Source organism: Melospiza melodia, chromosome 2, assembly GCF_035770615.1.
Source record: "Melospiza melodia melodia isolate bMelMel2 chromosome 2, bMelMel2.pri, whole genome shotgun sequence".
NCBI lineage: Eukaryota > Metazoa > Chordata > Aves > Passeriformes > Passerellidae > Melospiza > Melospiza melodia.
In genome coordinates, this window is record NC_086195.1 from 109,447,784 (window position 1) to 109,465,357 (window position 17,574).

Genomic DNA, 17,574 nt, shown 5'->3' on the forward strand with positions numbered 1-17,574 from the left:
TGGTCATGTTTGCTCTTTATTTTTTTTATGAAAGAAAATAGGAAAAAGAAGGAAGCAGAGGCCCAAAACACTTTTCTCTCCTAAGAAAGAAAAAAAAGCTCCATATTACAGTCATATAGCAATTTTTTCCTGACTTTCAATAGACAGCTAAACTTGTTTCCTCAATGAGATACCAGCATAAGAAATTTTAATATTTTACTGCTTTGTTTGAATAGATGATTCAGATATTTTAAGATGACAAAAGAATGATTTAATGTAAGCTTTTTAATATTATGCCATGAGAGACTGAAATAGAAGGTAGGTTGGTTAATAAATACCTCTGAAAATGGAGTGCTGTATTCCAGGGAAATTTAATTTTATGAGTAATTTTCTTTGCCTTGAGCGATAGTTATGTATATGAATAAATACACTCTTATAAATGATCATACATGCACTCATAAACATGATTGGGTATTAGAATACATTTATGCATCGTTCTTGCCTGAGAAGACATTTATATAGAGATGTATAGATATAGATGTATATAGATATGTATAGATATGTATAGATATGTATAGATATGTAGATGTAAGCTGTGCTAAGTTTGCAATGATTTCACTGCCATCTGTTAAGTATTTGTAGATCACATCACATATACATTTTTCTTGGGTTTGTTTGGTTTTGGTTGGTTTTTTTTGATGGGATGTACATTTCTTTTTTGATTTTTTTTTTTAAATGAAATTAATGTGGAACTAATTGACCTATACTTACCTTGGTCAGCCAGTTTCAAATGTTGAGGAGAACATTAGCTGGTGCAAATTCCCCAGGCCTTGCACTGTAGTCTACTTCAGCCATTTATTGAAGTATCAACACCAGTCATCCAGACTGCTCCTTGATTTGTAATTTCAATCTTCTTCCCTGCGAGTTATTTGGGTTATCTTGTATTTATATATTCTGAATTGTCTGCTACAGATTTTCAGTTTGCAACATAGTGACATTCAAACCCCAAATTTTATTATTTTAAAAACAGGATCTAAACTACATTTAAAACATTTATCAGGTGTCATTTGAAAAAAAAACTTTGTTTACTGATGTGATAGGAAGGGTTTTCTTTTCACTTGCAGTGAGATATTTCACCTGGCTTTGCTCCAAACACAGGAATGTTCTTATGCTGTTTTGACATGCTGTATTATGACTGATTGATGAATTGGCCATCTGTGTCAAATTCAAGTCACATATTTTAGAATATTTTGTTTCCAGTCTCATGTACTACTTATGAGCTTTAATATTTGCCTTATAACTCTCATTAATATCTTTGTTTTCCTTTAGCAATTTCTTATATTTCCCAGCTGACAATGTGTACCACATGGCTGTCAGCTTCTCCATGTTTCCATTGGTGATGTATGTTGGTGGTGGTTCCTTGTCATTAAGACTGAACAGAATGCAACCTCTGTAAAAGTGTTCATTTCTCTGGTCATGTTTTCCCACCAGAAATCCTTGAGAACAAATATTTGTTCCTATTGATAATTTGAAGTCTCCTACCAGACGTCCACAAAGGCAGAGTACTGGAATGCATGGGTAATTGATATGCCAAAGGGCCCTGCAGAGTAGTTGGATTTAGGATCAGTGTTAAAAGTAGGTGTTTAAAGAGCACAGTAGCAACTCATCTTCACCAGTCTAGTCAGCTAGTTCTATTCCACATTTTTGTACTTTTCAGTTGTAGAAACAGGTAAGATAAAATCAAACATTGTTATTATCAGTTATTAAATTTTAAATTGTTATGGCTGTGGAAAGTGTAGAGAATCAATAGTAAACAATAAACAAAAATTTATCATTATCTCATAACCAATGATAAATTGTATTTCCGAGATAGACAAATGTGCATATTCCCAAGTAACAGTCTGCACTCAGTTTTAATGAGAGTTGATAAAATTACTTATTCCAGATAGTACTTGAGTCCATAAGAAAAAGAAGGACAAATGTACACAGAAGGTTTCTACTCAGTTGTGATAACACGTTCCATAGTCTTGCTTTCTGTTTTTGATTTGCACATTTTTCTGAAAAATACTGTTAAAAAACTTACATAAAACTTCTGATAATATTATAAGATTTTTTTGGGATTTGACTGTCATGTAACACAATGAACTCATTCCTTACATAAGAACACAAGCATATATTTTTATATGTAAGAAAACTTTCAGTCCATGTGGTAATGGACTTAAAATGAATAAATCATAGATATTAAAGTTATAATGTAGTTTAATTGATTGTTCAATATTTCTGATTAGGAAAAAGCAAAAAACAAATCAGAGTCTAGTCATTTTAATCCTTTGTGCATAATGTGAAATAAAGGGAAGTCTAGCATGAGGGTTTGAGAAATCAGCAGAAGTTCTAGAAGTTAGAAATAGCAGACAGCCATTACTGATTTATTTGAGTGTGTGGGCAATGTATTCCTGCAATTTGGTTAGCTGTATTATTTTTAACAAGTAATATACCAGGCATATTTATTATTTTATTAGTACAATGACCAGAGAACGTTATATTGTGCAAGAATTAGATTTTTATTTTTTCTGGTTGTAATCACAGTTACGCCATAAATAGTTCAGAACAGAGCAGGTTAGCAAGCAAAATGGGAAATGGACAGGACAAGTAAGAAACTTTAAATATTTTTTTTATATTACCAGCTGCATTTTAGACAATGTGAAGCACATTAGCAGAGGGAGGAAAGGAGAAAGGCCAGAAATAGCAGTGGGTATAAAACAGAGTTTTATAGTTTGTCATGTATTTTCTTGTAAATGAAGTCTTAGGTTCTCCACAGTGATGTCTTTCTTTGGGATTCATCTGGTTAACGTAGAATAAAACATCCAGTGTCACCTGAGATTTTCTCATGGCTTCCATCTCATCCTACAATAGGCTGCAAGTTTCATTTTCTTCCTGTGTCATAACTTTCATCTCAGTTTGTGTGTCTTAGACACCCTGGGACTTCTTAAATAGTACAGGACACTTAATTTAGATAGTTGAACCCAAACCACTGGACTCAACAACATGACTGTTTTATGCCTTTTAAGTAGATTTTATAGAATAATTTATTCTAACAACACCAAGAAAAAAGCCATCAACTACATGGATCAGCACATTATATAGAAAGAATATAGAAAGCCTGGTAGAAAAGGACCTGTGGGTTCTGGTGGATATCAAATTGTACATAAGCCAGAAGTGTGTTCTGGTTGCAGAGATGGTATCCTGGCATCCAGTGGTGTCCTGGGCTATGTTAGTGTGAGTGTTACCAGCAGGTCGAGGCACGTGACTCTTTCCCTCTGCTCAGAAGTCAGGCCACCCCTGGAGTCCTGTGTCCAGTTCTGGGCTCCCCAGTATGAGAGACATGCATTTATAATAATATATATAATAGTTTAGCCAAGATGCTGAAAAATACTATTTCCTTGAAGTATGCATTTTATTCTTTACACTCTTTCCAGTGTAGTTTAGATATATGTAAAACAGTATTTTAAGTCAAAGCAATTAAAATGTTATATATATATATATTTATATATGTATACATATATATACACACGCACAGAACAAACTAGCACAGGATTTTTTTTTTCCATGTCAGTATATTTTGCTGAATCCACAAGTTACTTCAAATTTATCCATAAATTCCAACTGTTAGCCCCAGTCACAGCAGCACAACTACTGTGCAGCACCACTCCATACATAAAGCCTTCTGCTCAGTCTGTACCACAAACAGAATCTGCTCACTGTGTTTCCCCTTATCCCCTCCTCAGCCATAGTTCATCTGCTTTTGTCAGGGCCAGTTCTTAAGACTGAGAGGAGCATCTTTTTTTTTTTTTTTCCTGAAGTGAACAGCAAAATCTCTGCAGTTTTTTTTCCAAGATCTCTGAGTTAGATGATAAAGGTGTTAGCAAAGCACTGTGCAAAGTCCTGTAAGCAGTAGTATCCGGGTCCCCAAATCAGAGTTGGTAAAAACTTTCTTCCTTGTACTGACAGCTAACAGCATGTAAAGTAACTCCAGCATGCAAAGTTTATACATTAAAAAAAAGCCACAGATAGATCCAGGGTGATGTTTTTCAGGCTATAAATTTATTTAGATATATAAATTTATTTTGCCCATAAATTTATTTAGATTTATTTTTGGAGGAGCTTGTTTCAATAGGAATTTTGGGGGCAAAGAATGATGAGAAATTATGTCAGCAAATGTATGCGTACCTACCCCAAACACATGCATTGCATCAGAAAACTAGAGAAAGATTTGCTACCCAGAAGTTTAATCATTTACCTAGCCAACATGAAAATCAACATCTGCCTTCCTGATGAGGAAGGAAACACCAAACAAAAAAGAAAGAGCTCAATGACTTTGTGACTGGGATATTTCCTGAACATAGAAAACGCTGAGCTTGATTCAGATGAAACAGACCATATCAAACCAAGGATTTTGAAAGCAAAGATTCATTTACTTGTGGTTTGGAGGGGGAATTCTGAGCTGATGCTTCATCTCCTAAATTTTATGCCATGGTACCTTAAACAAAATATATATCCTGTGAGTACCTAAGTGCCTCAGAATAAGATCTATTATTTGCAGCACAGAGACTAAAATGCCTCAAATTGCCTAGAGCAGAATATGTACACTGACGGTGCTGTGGTTTCAGTCTAGTCTTTCTCAGAGCCTAGGGAACCATATTTATGGGTTTTAAGTCTGCCCTGGAGACAATACTTATCCTGTCTTTCAAGTCAAGAAAGTGAAATGATCCTTTCTTTCTTGTAAAAGACAATTCAGCCTCTGTGGAGGTCTCCTGTGGGGAGATGCAGGCAAAGCTATTATTTAATCCTCTGGTTTACAAAGCACATTGCAACCTGCAAAGATGAAAAGGTACATTTAGCTTATCTGCATTTTAATCTTATGCATTTGAAGAGAATTACTTATCTTTGCATACTCTGGCATGCAAACTCAAGAAAGTGACTATGCTTCTACAGTCTTAAATATTAATTCTTTTGTCCAGAGAAATGGGTATTCTTTTCAGAGCTAGCAGTTAAAAAATAATTCACAAAGCTTCTCTATGTCTTGAGTCCTAGATTGTTTTTTGAGTACTTAATGAAAGAGAAAATCCTGAAATGAGAGGGCCTTGAGAATACTCTGTGTACCTGTACAGCTACATTTGCAAAAAGTTGGTATCTCAAGTTATTAGACTGTATGTAAACAACCAAAAACCAAAACCCAACAATTCATGATGCCTCAGCGTTTATTTTTTTAGACTTTTCTTCAGTAACTGAAAAGCAGTGTGGGAAGTAGGATCCCTAAACAAAAGTAAATGCATATATGCCTCACCAGAAAATGAATGATGATGGATGTCAGCTGTAACTATAACTGATATATGCTATGACTGGAAAAAAGAATTTCACTTTTCTATATAAACCTCACTGACATTTCACAAGAATAAACGTACTCTGAGTGATAGTTTTTCATAAATCTTGTCTGTGTTCTGCTGAGTAGCCATTGGATAGTTTCCAGCCCTCTGGAAGTTCATGGCATCTCACGTCCCCTAATTCAGCATGATTGTATGAAAATAACTATTCAAGAATTAAAGTAATTAAAGTATTAAATATTTTGTATAATGCTGAGGGAGGGATATTCAGGAACTTTAAAGAAAAGAAATACCTGTCTGTGAACAAAAAGTCACTTTGGTATCAAAGAAACTTACCAAGCTTTCTGTTTTCCTTTGGATTTTTGGAATCCCACTGATGTTCTTCAAATGGATACTTTTTTCCAAGTTCATAATTGTGGAAGAGCTAATTACATAAAGAGCATTATAGATGGCCTGTATTATATACTGTTATAGAAGGGTATATAATACAGACCAGTATAGATGGTATTCCCACTGTGTACTAGGGTTAGATATTAAAGTAATGCGGGTCTTCTAATTTTATTAAAGTGGTCTAGTATTTTAAAACTACCTGGTGGGAGAGGGTTAGATCTTGGCCAGATGCAGTGGGAGATGTTATTTGCAGACATCAAGAGTATTCTTAAAAAAAACCATTAAAATGCATTCAGTCTTGCTACTAACTTGGTTTGTTGAAACCATTATCAGAGTTATTGACTTGAAATACAGTGAAAAAGCATTGCCCCTCAGTATTGCAGTTGCTAAGGAAAATGGTCCTTTATATTAATACAAGGTAAAGAAAAAGGTGTGCTTTTCAGTTTGCTTTCTCAATTGGTGTGCTTTGATTTTTGCATGCCTTTTTCCATGTCACCTATGTAAAAAATAAAGAGCTTTTCATTTCATTTTGCTAGCGTATCTAGTACTAGAACTAAGAAATGCTTTCCTAGAGTGTTTTAATCCTAAATTCTGAACTTACCTCAAAAAACAAAACATTTCCTTCCAGAAATTGAATGTTTTATAAGTAAAGAAGACCAAAAAGAACAACGACTGCCTTGAGGATTCTGTTTCTGTGCACTGCAAGAAACTGAGCCTGGCAACATCAGGAGTGGGAGGCTGGAATAAAAGATGTGCCATCACTAAGGCAAAGGCAATTTTTGGCCAGTCAAAAGTGTTGTAATTCTCTCCCTCTCTCTTTGTACCACAGTCAGTACAGTCCTCATTCTTCCAATGCATAGGCACAGAAATGAAAAATTTGGACTCTTATTTATTTCTGCTCTGATTCAATGAAAAGTGCTCCAGTGAGACAGTGTTTAGTATGATCATCTGTGTTAGGAAACTCTTTTTCAGCAGTAGAACGTGTCTTGATCATAATCTGTTGCTTTGGAGTTGTTTGTTTCAAATAAATACCTGGATTAACACTGTAGCTGCTTTATTGCCTTTTGATTCAAAAAATGACGAGTAAATGAGATTGGAAGGAGTCACTGGAATCATCAAAGCTGACATGCCTGCTCAAAGCAGAGCCAACTAGAACAGGTTGCCCAGAACTTTGTTCAGTTGGATTTAAAATACCTGCAAGGATGGATGCTCCAAACCTTTCTGGGCAACCTCCTCCAGCCTCTGATCACTGTCACTATTAAATGGTTTTCTCTTACGCTGAGATGGAAGTTACTGAGTTTCCCTGTGTGCTTATTGCCTCTCATCTGTCACTGGGTGGTACCAAGAAACATCTGACAACATCTTATTCACTCATCCCCATTAGGTATTTGCATACTTTGATAAGTTACCATTGAGGCTGACAAAAATATGCTTTAAACACAGTAAGAATTTTTCTGTATGTTCTATGCTGTAGGGATTGCTGAGGTAAAAACAATTTTATAAGCTTATCTGGGCAACATATTTGGTCATTTTATCAAAATCTCATGAAAAAATAATTCAAGAAATACAGATTGTACAAGTTAAAATTAAAATTTTTATAATATTTTCAGTATTAATCACAGTAAGGTTTTTTAAAAGTAAAACTAATCCATCTTTTTGAAGTTTCTAATTTTTTTTCTAAGATGAATTGCTCTTCTTCATTACAGTCTTAAGAATTCTAAACATAGAATTCTAAACATAAAAAGACTCAATTACATTCTCTCTACACCATTACAGACAAAGTATACAAAAAGTATTAGAATCTGAATCCGTCTTTGCTTTATTAGAGTGAAATCATACTTCTGTAAATCAGAAGAAAAAGAAAAAGTTATCCAAAGTTCCGAGTTTTGTATACCAGTATGGTAACACATTGCAAGTGCAAGAGAGTTACATTCATTATTACAATTGTAGGGGTTTGTTTGGGGTTTTGTTTGGGATTTTTGGGTTTGAGGGTTGGTTCTTTTTTCAGATAATGTTTTTTTACATTTCCACATTTATTGGAACTTTTTCCTCCGGAAGTACTACTTTATCAGACTGTTTCAATATTCTGACAAGCCTGCTGCTATTAGTTTCTATATTAATTTTTTTAAACACTTACAAAAGATTTGATTCATAAGAACTTCAACTTCAAAACACTTAACCTTTATCCCTTGCTTTTTCCATTGCTTCTGGAAATTTCATGTTGGTGATAGCAGGTCTGCAAAGCACAGGATGGATAGGTAAGAAATATAAGTAGGAAAGATAAACACCTTAAATGGGAGCTGTTGAATCAGCTCTGTAGGTGAAACAGAAGATCTGTGTGTACTGACTTAAAGCCAGCTGTATGAGAATCTGTTGAAGACTTGCTAGTTTAAATTGTAATAAATTTTGCCTAGCATTTATATTTGCAGCTCCAAACAAATCCCATCTCTGTCCATGTTTTCTACTAGGCTCAAATACAGCCTCTCTGTATTCTATATTGCTGTTGTATCTTACATATACTTGAGGTACAATACATCTCAGTTAGTATTAGAAACTTAAACATTTGTAATCCTAGTTGTCTTTACAATAGCTATTTCTCTTCACTAACTACAAAATGAGCCTTTTTCAGGTATAGATAACATTTATGTCTCACAGATCCCATTTTCTGATTCCCTTTATTCTTAAGGAACAACTCAGCATGGTGTTCGTCTAGGACCCAATATTTAGGTTTCCTTAGAAATTGGATTGGATTTTTTTGTTCTTTGGAATCCTCTAAACCCGCAAAATCAACCTTTCCCTTTTAAATTCCATTGTTTCTCCTTGTATTTTTAAAGCACACATTTGATATAATTCATCAACTCTTCGTATATTAGCTGCTGACTGATTTCTAAAAGTCCATTTGTGGGATGATCCAATATTTTCTCAGACCATTTTTGCAAATAATTGCTTCTTAAGTTGACTGTTTACACACTGCTCTCTCCTAAAGATGGCATCTTTCTGAAACTAGGGCAAAACAAACATAATATTATCCCAATTTGTCCTTTATACACATGCACACGTTTGTCATAACCTACAGAAAAGAAGAATATGATCATGATCTTTCATGAGTCCACTGTCACCAGCACTCAACCTGTGCCATAACTTGCACATACTCTTTCTCCTGAGTTGCTGAAGTCCTAAATGGGAAATATTTAAAGCATTTTTCTTCTCTGGATAGAGGTGTTGAAAGCTTATGCATAAGAGCTTTAATGCCATCCCAGAACATCATTTACTGTATTCTCCTGGGCACAATTCACATTGTAGTATTCAACAAGGACCTTCTCTAATTCCACACTAGAGCCATATTTTTGCACATTAAAAAAAAAAATTGTTCGGCATTTATTTAAACTGTTTAAGGCTGAAAATGTCTAGGCTCATGTTATATTGCAAGTGCATGATGTGGTACTGAACTCTTACCTTGCTTCATGAGATTTAACCTTATACCTTGTGCATTTATTATGAATTTGCTGCAACAGAAGAGAAGCAAGTGTCTTTTTACATTTGATGTCTGTGCGTGTAAAAAGTACAACTGCACACATTAGCATTTAATTTCCTCCAAATGTCTACCAGTTAAATATCCCTGAGGATTTTGTGTCATTTGTAAGTGAAAGCTGGAACCATTCTGCTTTAGCTGTGTGTTCTCCACACCAGAGTTCAATTAAACATCTCCCCCATGGTTTCCTTCACCTGCAAAAACAAAGCAAATACACCAAGAGAAAGGCTGCCAGCATCTGAAATGGATGTATGTTGGTCAGGTGGATATATATGCAAGTGTGTAGCCAAGGTGTCATTCCTCACCCTTGCCTCTAGTGAAAATAAATCTTCTCTGTTTACTTCATTCATTGAATCATCCAGAAAAGCACTTTTTCTGTTGATTAAAACAGTTACATCGTTCTCCTTTGAGTATTGGAAGGTTGTGGACAATTTTTTCTATTTTGTATTTGTCATATGCTTTTTTAATCAACAGAAAAACATTAAATGCATTTTCAGCATGGAAGTGCAGCACTTTGACAGATTGGCCTCTTATATCTTTACATGCTGAAACACAAGTCAAAGCTATGAAATGAAAATTGATCAAGAAAAGATATATTTGTTCTAATTTAAGAAAACTGCATTATGTGACAAGAAATTACATTTTGTTTAAGGTCAGACAGCTTATTCACCTAAAAATAATCTGATTGAGGCAATAAGAAATAAAAATAAAACTTTTAGCATGAGCAAACTTATGTTTGTTTGAAGTATATGAAAATGTGTGATTGCCATGTAGCACTGGCAATCACCTTAGCCAAAATGGGATAGACAATGTCTTATTATTTTGTTTTGTCCTCTGGTGGATTATTCTATGCAGCATTCTGAAGTTTTGAGTTCAAATGCTCTGTTTGTATGTAAGTGTAGAATTGCGTGTATAAATATATAAAAGAACAAAAAGAAGAAAATAATGTAAATCCTGGGTCAAAAATGTTAGTGGGCTTAAAGATAGCCTTCAGAAACAAGTAGTGACTATGATAAGGATGGAAACATGCTGTGGGAGGAAAAAAGGTAATTATAGTACAAGAAATTTCAGTAGAATTTTGTACTGAAAGAAGAGGGTAAATTTATAATATTGCACTAATATTTTTCAAAAATATAAATTAGGTGCCATAGGGGACCGTCCAGATAATGAGACTGGACAAGACTTGAAATACTGAAATCAGATATAGAAAATTAAAAAAAAAAAAATCTGGTTTGAATTTTAAAAAAAGAGTTTGGTTTGACTTTAAAAGGGTCCTCAAAAGGATCTTGGCATATTTTAGGAGATTAGTCTCCCTGGTGGAAAAGGTTATTTATTAAGTTGCACATGCCCAATACTGGATTTAGGTGCTAAGGCACAATGGTGACATTTTCTTTTAAAAAAGCAGTCAGAGATGTGGCTTGAACTGCCTGTTTCCCAGATTCTCAGAGATGACATGGTATCTGAAGTACATTGAGGCAAAATACCAGGAACCAAAGGCTAAGAGCAAACTTTTGTTCTCCTGATTGGTCACTGCACATTGTTCAATGGATGCTTTACAGTATAGAGTCTTACTGTCCCCTAACCTTCCTTAGACATAATTGGGTTTTTTTGGTTTTTTAAATATCATAATCTACAGATTATATATTATAATAACAAATTATTATAATATCAAATTCTTATTTGGTTTAAAGAGAAGGAAAATATTCCATCACTTTTCAGTGCCTTTTTTTGTTAGGTTGCTGCAGAGCTAAATAACCCAGTAATTTGGTTTCCCTACCAGTTTTGCTTGACATCTGTGTGTCTGATGGAGATTTGTCAGTGTGTTTACTAACCATTCTTGAGTAAGGGGTGCTTGAGCTCTTTTTTCACCCCAAGTCTAATGGATTTAAGGATCTCATGTAGAGCCTTTTGCTGCTTCTTTTGTGTTCTGTTATACAGCACAGTTCAGAGCTTAATGTAACCAGCTGCAGCATTAACTCTCCCTCTGCCCTCCGTGTGAGCACTTTTCATTATTGTGTTCTTCCCTCATTGACAATGTCTGTGACAACTTCCTGGATTTTATACATTATAATTGTCCTTGGTGGCTGAGGTTGATGGTAGCTATTAACATTTGATACATCTCCGAAGCACATTCTGTGTGTTTCAAGGAATGGAATGAGGATTTCAGACAAATTATGTATGCCCTCAATAAATGTATAAGAAAGTAGCACAAATTCACCCACTGCTATATCTTACTTCTAAAAGAAAAAACCCCAAACACAAACAGCAAAGAATCAGTTGTGAATGCTGCTGTGGACATCTTGAAATGCTGTCTAACAGGGAAAAGGTTATTGTCAAAAATTACATCCTGTACCATGTAATATGTACTAGAAATGCATTGGGAAGTAGGGAATCACAGAATCAGCATGATGAGATGTTATCTGGAATGTGCACAACTCACTGATAGCAGGGGAGATAGGAAGAAGACATGATTTCAACTAGGTTGCCTACTACATATTTCCAAGGAGAAATTATGTGTAATTTTTACCTCCAATCTTGACAAATCTCCATCCAAACAAATTGACATGTTAAATCCCATATTTGCAGACATCACTTTTCTTTATGGCATTTTTTAGGCTGCTGTTTGCAATTAAGGTGTCAATCTTAAGCCTGAGTTATCTTGCCTTTTTAGTTCTTGACAAAGATGCTTTGCAAAATAGTTATTTTTGAAAAAAAACCCCAAACCAGCTCCATTTGTCATTTCCTTGAAGCCACCTCAGATTAACAATGTTGGATTCTCCATGTGTACTTTTAGCCTCTCATTCCTCTCATGAGCTACATATGTGACAGAAATAGATGGCAGGCCCTCTCCACATGCTTGTAAGACTTAAGTTTTGCTAAATTATTTCAAAGTTAATGAGCAAACTGTGAAGGAGAGGAATAGTTATAGAAAGGAATCATGGTTTGAGTTGAGATTTATGGAGGGGAAGCAGGTCTCTGGGACAGTGGTGTGCAGAAAGGAATTTGTGCAGCTGAGTGGCTGCTAGCACTCTGCAGGACTGAGGACAGATGCATTGTATCAGGTGAAACAAAGGCCACAGATGCTCTCACTCCCTTTTCCCTCAGGGCAGTCTGTCCCTAGAAGTTATCAGGGCCTCAAATGACTTTGGTGATCAAATCACAGCAGATCGTAAATATCTAATCATCCTTTTTTTTTTAACCTCACTTCACAGGAAAAAAGCAGATAACCTATAGAGTGAAATACATGTTTTAGGAACCATGCAGGTTTTTTGGACAAAAAAAATATGAGGTAAAAATGCTAAGAAGAAGCAGCATGGTTCTTTTAATTTTCCAGTTTTCCATCTTATGAGAAATTATTCTGACATAATTATGTTCTTTCATTGCCAACTTCCTCTTTTCTGTCCTTAACACCAAGCTGTCATTTATATAACAGGAAATGAGAACATCCCCAGCTGTGGAAAGCAATGAAGCCTAAAGAAAGGCCAGGAGAAGGTCTCATGTTGTACACAGCATAGCATTTTCTTTATCAGTGAAGAACCCGCAAAATTATTTGGCAGAAAAACTGAAAATTAGAAGGCAGCTAAGTATTCATGATTTAAATTTTAAAATACCTGATGATTTGTAAGACTTATTGTGATAATCTGTGATTGATATTGGGCATTTTTTGTCGTTTACATTGGCAAAATTGGTTGCAATCTGTGGAGTTTTGTCTGAAGGATTAACATGTGCCGAAGTTATTAGCACTAGAAAACCATCATATAAAATCAAACACAAAGTGTAAGAGCTGATAAGGCCAAAACTTACTTTGTTTTTATCTGAGTAGTGTAATCCACATAACTAAACAGAAAAATTTTTTTGCTCTGTAGACTGCAGTGAATACTGTTTTTGCCAATGGCATATTTGCTTTCTGTCTTGAAGATGATTCTTTCTATCCAGCTACATGATGATTGCAAGTTTTAAACCGTGTTTGTGCTGCCAGTCTGGAGGACCAAACTGTCTGCAGAAATGGGCTGACAGAGCCCTAACAAGGGGAAAGACATAGTCCTTTACCTGGCAGAGAACAGCCCCACACATTAGTGTGTGCTGGGGGAAGGCCATATAAACAGCAGATAGCTGTGGAAAGAACTCGGGGTTCTCATGTTAAAAAAGGGGAGATCTCCTCAACCCATAGTGTGGGGAGATTTCCTCTACCCTTAATAGTCAATGCCTTAATTAAAACTCAACGCCTCTACCTTTAATATTCAATATTCAATTTAATATTGTCTGTCAGTTCTTCAGAAAAGCCAAGAGCCTTGTGTCCAACCAGTCTGTCAGAGGTTCTTCACTGAGTAGTCCTTCTGGATCAGAGAGTTTGATTTTGGGGCACACACCACCCCCTCACACATCACTTCATGACCCCTCAGCACATCTTCCCACTTAATTCAGGTATTATCACCCACTGATAGTGGCTGCCAGTGCCCTTGAAGGACTCACACTAAAAATTTACAGAATAACACTCTCTGGTATAAAAGTCTGACAGGTTAAGGTTTGAGGATTGTTGATGAAAGCCTCTGACTGCAAAGACACATTGAAGGCAGTACACAGACAAGCTGTAATCCCCAACAAAAGTACTCAGCATGCACAGAATATGGTTCTGATCCAGTAGGCATCCCTGTGGGGGAGAGGACAGGTTCAGCCCATTGACTGATGCCAGCAGTTATGATGGAGTCTCACATAACTTTTCCCACATTTTTGACTTACTTTTATTTTATTTCTTTGTTTTTAGGTGGAGCTTGACTTACACTAGTCATGCATATTTTTGTTACTGATTGGCGTAGAATTTTCTTGCTTCACTTTTAAAGATAAAGTCAAAATCAATAAAGACGGCACGCCCAGTGAAAGGTGGCCGCACCTTGAATGTTGGTAATTTTAGGATGAAGGTGTGCATAAATATTAGAACTAGGCTAAAATGTACTAGGTTTACCTGAGAACGATTTCTCCACAGTTTTTGATTCCGCAGCAAGACATCCCCTATCATCCCTGGCTGACAGGTGCTATGAGGTTTCTCTGCTGCAAAGTTCCTTTGAGTTCCCATCCCTGCCAGGAGTTCAGCAGATCCTTGGCCACTGTTTCTTCTTTGCTCTGCCCTCCATTCCATTCCATTCCATTCCATTCCATTCCATTCCATTCCATTCCATTCCATTCCATTCCATTCCATTCCACTCCATTCCCTTAGCCGGTATTTGTGCTTGTGTGGAGGAACATAATGGAGCATGCCAACTGCATTCCGTCCAGGGAGCAACAACTGTATTTTACCCTAAAATATCCATACAATTATAAATTCTGTTATGATGTGAATATAACTTCTCAGCTGTCTCTAGTTTTAATCCCTGTCATCTGGGGGACATAGGAGCTTCCCTCCTAAAATCAGGAGATGCTTTTGTACTGTGAGGATGATCGAGCTCTGGCACAGGTTACCCAGGAGGTGAGAGTGCCCATCCTTAGAGATATTAAAGATTTGTCTCAGCATGGTCCTGGCAAACCTATTGTAGGTCACCTGCTTGAGCAGAGAGATGGACCAGTTGAACTCCACTGCTTCCTTTTAACCACAACTTTTCCATGATTCTGTGATTCTTCAGCAACATTTTTTCCTAGTAATTTCCTAATAATTCTATCATCCTGTTTGTCTTCTTGAGTTCAAGAATCAGTAATCCATAATTGCTCTACCATCACTTTTCTATGTGTTACAAGCTAATATAGATCTCAACTGACTTAGGAGCAGCTTGCTTTTATTTTTTTTTTTTTTTGCTTGGTATTTTTCAACACTTTAGGCATTTAATTCACCTGCTCAGTCACCATCTTCAATGCATCTGGAATTCTGCATGGTAAGTGCTTTGGCCTTGACTAATTGATGAAGAGCTGAAGTAATATGTGACTACTGAATGTTTTAATACTTGATGTTTTGTCATTTCTTAGCATAATATACTTAAACACACAATATTTTAAAAGTTGTATGTCCTTCCTATGTCAATCAAATTAATCTACTCCAATTTTCAATACATTTTCAAGCTATATTAATATTCTTTGTGTTTTTAAAGAAAAATTTGGTGTTTTTCAAATTTTAAAGGTTCCACATACGTTTAATCCTATATTAAATTTTAAAAAATGAATTGCCCTTCTGACTGTTTGCTAACAATTATTTTTATGAGTTTTGTATGCTTTGTTGAAAAGAAAATGTACCTGCAAATAGAAAGACAATTTTTAACCATTAATAATAACACTAAAAAAATGAAATGGCCTTCTGTCCCCGTACATGTTCAGCCAAAGAACAGTTGCATAATTTAACCATAATTTTAAAAAATCTTGAAGAAAGATTATTTTTTTTAGAAGTAAACATTGAATTTTAAAAAGCCTAGACATCCTTGTACCTGAAAGAAGAAAAATTCAGTTTATCTTCCAGGTACAAAGAGAGAATCGGCTGAATTTTGGATGTCTTGGCAATACACTCTTGCTCTACTTTTGAATAATAATTACTTCTGGTTTTCTGTTTGTTGTTTTTTTTTTTTCCTTTCATAGTTGAATAATAGTTTAAAATTGCTAATGAGATCTGCCACTATCTAATTAAAAGCAGCACAGTTAAATAATTTCTTCATACTGATTTTGATTTCTCTTCGAAGGGCACAGGAAATTTATTCCCAGCAATTACATTTAAGAGAAATTCTATGGAATAATAAACTAGGGGAGGGGATGTTTGTTTGTTTGTTCAGCTATTGTTATTATTTGAGCATATTATGAGAGAAAGAGATAAACTAGTGAGGTAAACAGTACACAGAGTAATTTGAGTAATTGCTTTATTTTATGAAGTAGTATTTTTACACAAATTGAAAAAATTCTTTCAATTTTTCCCTGTACAGCAAGAAAATGTACAGCCACTAGTGAAAGATTGGCAATGAAGACATGTTCAGCCCAATGCAGTTGTTAAAACGATAATTTTATGGTAATTTTTTTACAAAATACAAGCCGTCAGCTGGTATTGCCACCTCCATTGTGTGCTTGATTTTGGGATATTGTGGGTTTCCGTGCCTGCTCTGTGCTCTACTGCAAATTTTCTATAGTTAGCTTATTTATCCTGTTGAATTCACTTAGTTATCCTACAGACCTGATGCTTGCTTCTGACTGGTTCATTTTGAAATGAAAATCTGGGGAGAGGAAAATATTGTTATAAAAGAAGTATTAATGGCCATTCTAAAAATACCAACATAACCATTTATATTACGTTGGTATTTTTGTTCTTTTGTTCTCTGCCTTCCCTCACCCAATTCGATTAATGAAGTGATACAAGATACAAGGGTGACCTTTTTTCCTTGATGGATTTACCTGAAGAAACCTAAACTAGTACTTGTCTTCTAGGGAGGTAATTGCTTAATAAGATATGCTTATCTAGATAGAAAAAAAATTATACAACTATTTAAGAAATCATGAGCATCAAAGGCTCAACATCAGTGCACCTATTATCTGCAGAACTAAGACTTTATAGTAAAATGTAAGGTTTAATGGTTGAATTACTTATTTGGAATTCAGGAAACATGAATTGCCAGTGCTGAAATTCACATTGACAAAGGCCTGATGACTCTAAATATAACTTAGATCAGTCTAAACACATAAATTCAGGCTATTCTGATAGGAGTCTTTGCAAAAATATGCAAAAATATGTCACTTTAGCTAGATGTTCAACATTTCTTTGTGGTTGATTTCTATGGCACAGAAAGCTTTTGGTGATTTCCAGCCTCTGTAGTATCCTGAGAGTCCAATGCCTGATGAGGAAGAAGTCATGGAATTCAGTACACCAATGCTTCAGGCTCTCTGTGGATCGTCCTTTAGAGAGGATGACTGATCTTTTACTGTACTTACTGATAGGAATACTCCATTATATCCTGGTCTAGTAAATGTTTAGCTGGTTACTGAGATTCTCATTAAGTCTAAATTCGGGATTTCTGAAATGTGGACAGTAGAGATTTTTTCCTATATTTTTTTTTCTTGCACATATTTTGTGCTCTTTGAGGCAGGACTTTTGCAGAGTATGGATTTCATTTTTATGTCTTTAACATAAGAGAATTCCAGTTCTGATATGTAAAATCTACCTTTGGAAAAACATTTGAATTTAAAATCTGACTTACGTTGTTTCGTCTCGTTGTACCTTTGGTATTAATTGCAATGGCTGAGTGCTAAGTGGTAGCTTGAAGCTTCTGCATTATACTTGTAGTTGAGTTTGTGATGAAAGAAGGAACCTGAAAATACCATCAAACTTACTAC

General features: G+C 35.3%; 1 protein-coding gene across 12 annotated transcripts in view; it reads left to right on the plus strand.

Moving 5' to 3' along the window:
- GPC5 (glypican 5) overlaps positions 1–17,574 on the plus strand; it is a 596,960-nt gene that overhangs the window by 244,138 nt on the left and 335,248 nt on the right. The window contains exon 7 of one of the 12 annotated variants that reach the window (XM_063149531.1): positions 6,379–6,662. The exons of the other annotated variants lie outside the window; for them this stretch is intronic. Within the exon in view, the coding sequence (XP_063005601.1) occupies positions 6,379–6,396 (18 nt within the window). The 3' untranslated portion in view covers positions 6,397–6,662. Of the gene's footprint in view, positions 1–6,378; positions 6,663–17,574 lie in introns of those variants that run through there. 12 annotated transcript variants of the gene reach the window in all.